The sequence below is a fragment of the Sinocyclocheilus anshuiensis genome, unplaced genomic scaffold, assembly GCF_001515605.1.
Source record: "Sinocyclocheilus anshuiensis isolate Anshui unplaced genomic scaffold, SAMN03320099.WGS_v1.1 scaffold411, whole genome shotgun sequence".
Lineage (NCBI taxonomy): Eukaryota > Metazoa > Chordata > Actinopteri > Cypriniformes > Cyprinidae > Sinocyclocheilus > Sinocyclocheilus anshuiensis.
The window spans coordinates 130688-134706 of NW_015549608.1; the positions used below are offsets into that span (position 1 = coordinate 130688).

Genomic DNA, 4019 nt, shown 5'->3' on the forward strand with positions numbered 1-4019 from the left:
ATGAAGATACCAGCTTTAATGACATATATCTGTGTTGAGCTGATCTTCAGTGACATCAACACTCTCAAGGACGATCAGTGTAGACACGAACAGGCTGAAGTTATTTTTAACCAAAACTTTGTTTAGTGAGTTAAAGAGTGACTTTCTGCAAACACGTCACATTCTATACTGGGAATCATGTGCATGGGTGCTTGAGTTTAGTGCACTTTGTGCTCAGATGAGAATCTGCAAACAGGAAAGATTAAAAATAGCTAAAAATAGTGAACAGGGTCAGGATGAAATCTTCTGATTGGTCAGTCGCTGCGTATGATTGATCATTGTGCCACGCTGAAAAAAATTGTAACCTAAAAACAGTAACATCTAAATTAACTGGTCTTAGTGAAATCAAATCAAGAATATGATTTAGCATCACCAAATCAAACTAAATACATGCATTTATACCTAAACACATTTTTTGGGTTAAATCAGGTAAAATGTCTCTTTAAGGTAACTACTTTTTACAGTGCATGCAAATGATTGTTAGCTGTACTAGTTTCTCATTTCACTCCATATTCATCTTTCTTTATGCATAATAAAATAACTTCAAGTCAACCCAATGTTTTTTATTTATTTCACATATAGTCGTGTAATGAGTGTTTATACAGTGATTTTACCCTTAATAGAGGAACACACTGAAAAAAATGGTAACAGTTTTATTCAAGTCAAAAATATTATGCAACATCATCAATCTATCAATTTATACCAGCAAAACTATGCGTCTGCTTACATACGCCATCACTTGTTTCCGCTTCTTCTTCTTCGCCATGTTTTTGATCCTGAGATTCAGTGCTCTTTCAGAAGATGCGTAATAGCGCCTCCTACCATATAACAGCGAAGACACAGAAAGTGCATGGCATTTGTTTAATGCTTTTTAACATCTGCACACTTTGCTTAGCTTGTTTGTGTGGTCATAACATGTAAGTTGTGTGCGCATGCAAGATCACCGTCTGAGAATTCACCAGAATAACTCTGTTTGTGACTCATTCTCAACAGATCAACGCTTATGAGGTTGAATCATGTAAAGTAGGCTTCATGAGCAAAATCTGGCCTCGGCGGGAGTGCTCTGGATTTACACATGCTCATGCACTCATACAAATCTAGGCCAAAGGTTGAGTCCAGGAATTCAAGCCTCAGATGACCTGCTAATGCTGGAGAGTGAAGTCAGTGTCGTTTAACAGTATCATAAAATATTATCAGGAGTATGGTTTGTGCAGATCATGCTTCAGCAGAGAGAGAATAAACATCCCTGACAGACTGTCTGTTGCGCTTTGGCCTGTTGGGTAACTTATTTAACAACTTACTAATGTAATTTCCTTCAGTTTGGACTTCGTGCACAGCTCCCCTTCATTGAGTTAATGGTGTCAATCTGTTCAGAGGTGTTTAGTTAATTATGCTTGTTTGGTTTGTGTATTTAAGTTCTGAAGTATTCAGGTCTAGTTTGTCTGGTCTTGTCAACGTCTGCGTTTATGCTACCCTGTGTGTTGTATTAAAGACTTTATAAACCTTCTTTTTCATGTGTTTGAGCAACTAAACCGAGTATGTAACCAAATATTCAACAGCGGGGAGAGTAAATGCAAAGGTTTAACAATCAAATATATATATTTTTTCTTTTTATAGGCGCCCGCTCTCTCTCTCTATACCAATTTAAATTAATGTATTTTTTTTACATTCAAAAAACGCATTTTTTTTATTTTATGGGATATATATATATGCTGATAGATGTCCCTCTAGAAAATGAGCGAAATATGCGTTCTGTGTGGACGGCTTGGTTTCAGTTTGACGTAAACAAGATCTTCTCCGCATTGATTTTCACTTTTTCCGCAATATTTGTAATTAACAACGCAGCAGCAGCACCGCATCTAGTGGCTTCAACTGGATAGGCTAACAAAAACATTAAAATGCAACGACACTTACATCGTCATCATCGTATCTCGTGCGCCACTGATAAGGCTGCCTCCTTAACGCACACCTAAAATTTGTTTTTGCATTCGAAGGTGGATTTTTATTTTAAATTAGACGAATATTCGAAATTCGAAATTTTTTGACAGCCCTAAAATACAAATATATATATATATATAGTTCTGTTACTGATTTTAAATTACAAAAATTGTATAATGTAATCCATTACATTACACATTTTAGGTAATCTAATCGGACTACTTTTAGATTACTTTGGATCTAACTCGTTTATCACATTGATGTAAATAGGATAATCTTGTACCATATTCATATAAAAGTACATACATAAAATCTATTCCATTGCTGTTATTAACAGCATGAAGTGCATTAAACATTATATTACATCAAGGTTTCCCAAACTGAGGTTTGTGAAGGAACTGCAGGAGGTTTGTGAGTTTAATGAAAAGCTAATAATGGTAACACTTTATTTTAAGGTGTGCTTGCTACACGTTACATGTACGTACTATTATAATAACAATGAATTATGCATAATTACATGCAAGTAACCCTAAGCCAAACCCTAACCATACAGTAAGTACATGTAGTTAATTAATATTATTCAGTACTTATATGTATAATTACACTGTAACAATGACACCTTAACATAAAGTGTAACCATAATAATTAATTATGGTAATGCACTTAATTTCCTTTTGTAACATCTAGCAGCCTGTGGCGTGCTCAGATTCAGACGGGAGATATTCAGAAGCTGTGGAGGCCCTGATGTCCATGAACCTCCAGCAGAGGGAGTTTCGTGCTTTGACACCGTCCTCTGATGTGTGTGAAGATCCCTTCGCTGCTGATTTCCACCAGCCGACCTCTGTGAGTGAGACCCAACACAAAGGTGTAGCTCACAAACACATCCAGGTCATGTTCCAAACAATATTTACCCCCATAATTCTTAATACTGTAATACAAAAACCTTGCAAATCTAAACCTCACTGTTGTAATGTAAACAAATTATATACTATTTAAACTGTAAAGTATTGATGCATATGTTTTTGCACTGCATTTGTTCAGATTTAAATTAATGCAAGACACTACAGACAAAGCCAATGTTTTTTTTTTTCATGCACATCCAAAATACATTTTAAAGTGTTTATTTTATTGCATTAATCTATTTACATCTGTAGATTTCAATTCCAATTCATATCTTTAAAGGCTGTGAGTTTGTTTCTCCATTTCAACAGCACCTACATAGACTAGACTGTACAGTTTTATTCCTATCTTTATTCTGAAGGGTTTCATTTGCCTGATATATATATACATATACATATACATATATATACATATATACATATATATACATACATATATATACATACATATATATACATACATATATACAGCTCTCTCTCTCTATACCAATTTAAATTAATGTATTTTTTTTACATTCAAAAAACGCATTTTTTTTATTTTATGGGATATATATATATATATATACACAAATTTTTGTGATATTTATAACTTCAAAAAAATCTTTTTACAATGTGTATGTTAATTAAAATGTACAGTCTCTCTCTCTATATATATATTTAAATAGAATATGTAAAATTTATATATAAAAAATATATATATATATATATCAAAATTCAATTTTTTTAAAGTTCTAAAAATGTTGAAAATGTACAAATCAATGAACAACACATATATTTTCTGATTTATGGAGTGGTAAAAAAAAGATATTTAAAAACTCTTGACTCTAATATGTCAACAAAATCAAACAAGAATTTTGATCCTGGCTTCATCCAGTGTTCAGATTGATTAAAATCATGAATTGCAATAATTTTTATAAAACTGCCTTGACTTTTAGAAAGGTATTAAACATAAAACATTATTACATAAATAATATAATAAAGTTGTAAAACAATTTTAAAAAGTATTACATTTTGCATTTCTACTTTGTGAAGGCATGCAAATAGTAAATTTCTGGAGAAAATTATATATATATATTATAGTAACTAAAACCACAACTAAAACCATTGTTCCTTCAAATAAAATAAAATATAAAATAAACATTG

The 4019-nt window shown here is 32.2% G+C and overlaps 1 protein-coding gene across 1 annotated transcript in view; it reads left to right on the plus strand.

Moving 5' to 3' along the window:
- The window catches only part of LOC107659065 (Krueppel-like factor 10), an 8102-nt gene continuing 4083 nt past the window's right edge, over positions 1 to 4019 (plus strand). The window contains exons 1-4 of the mRNA XM_016447877.1: positions 1 to 99; positions 1033 to 1057; positions 1141 to 1199; positions 2665 to 2820. Of these exons, the coding sequence (XP_016303363.1) occupies positions 1 to 99; positions 1033 to 1057; positions 1141 to 1199; positions 2665 to 2820 (339 nt within the window). The remainder of the gene's footprint in view (positions 100 to 1032; positions 1058 to 1140; positions 1200 to 2664; positions 2821 to 4019) is intronic.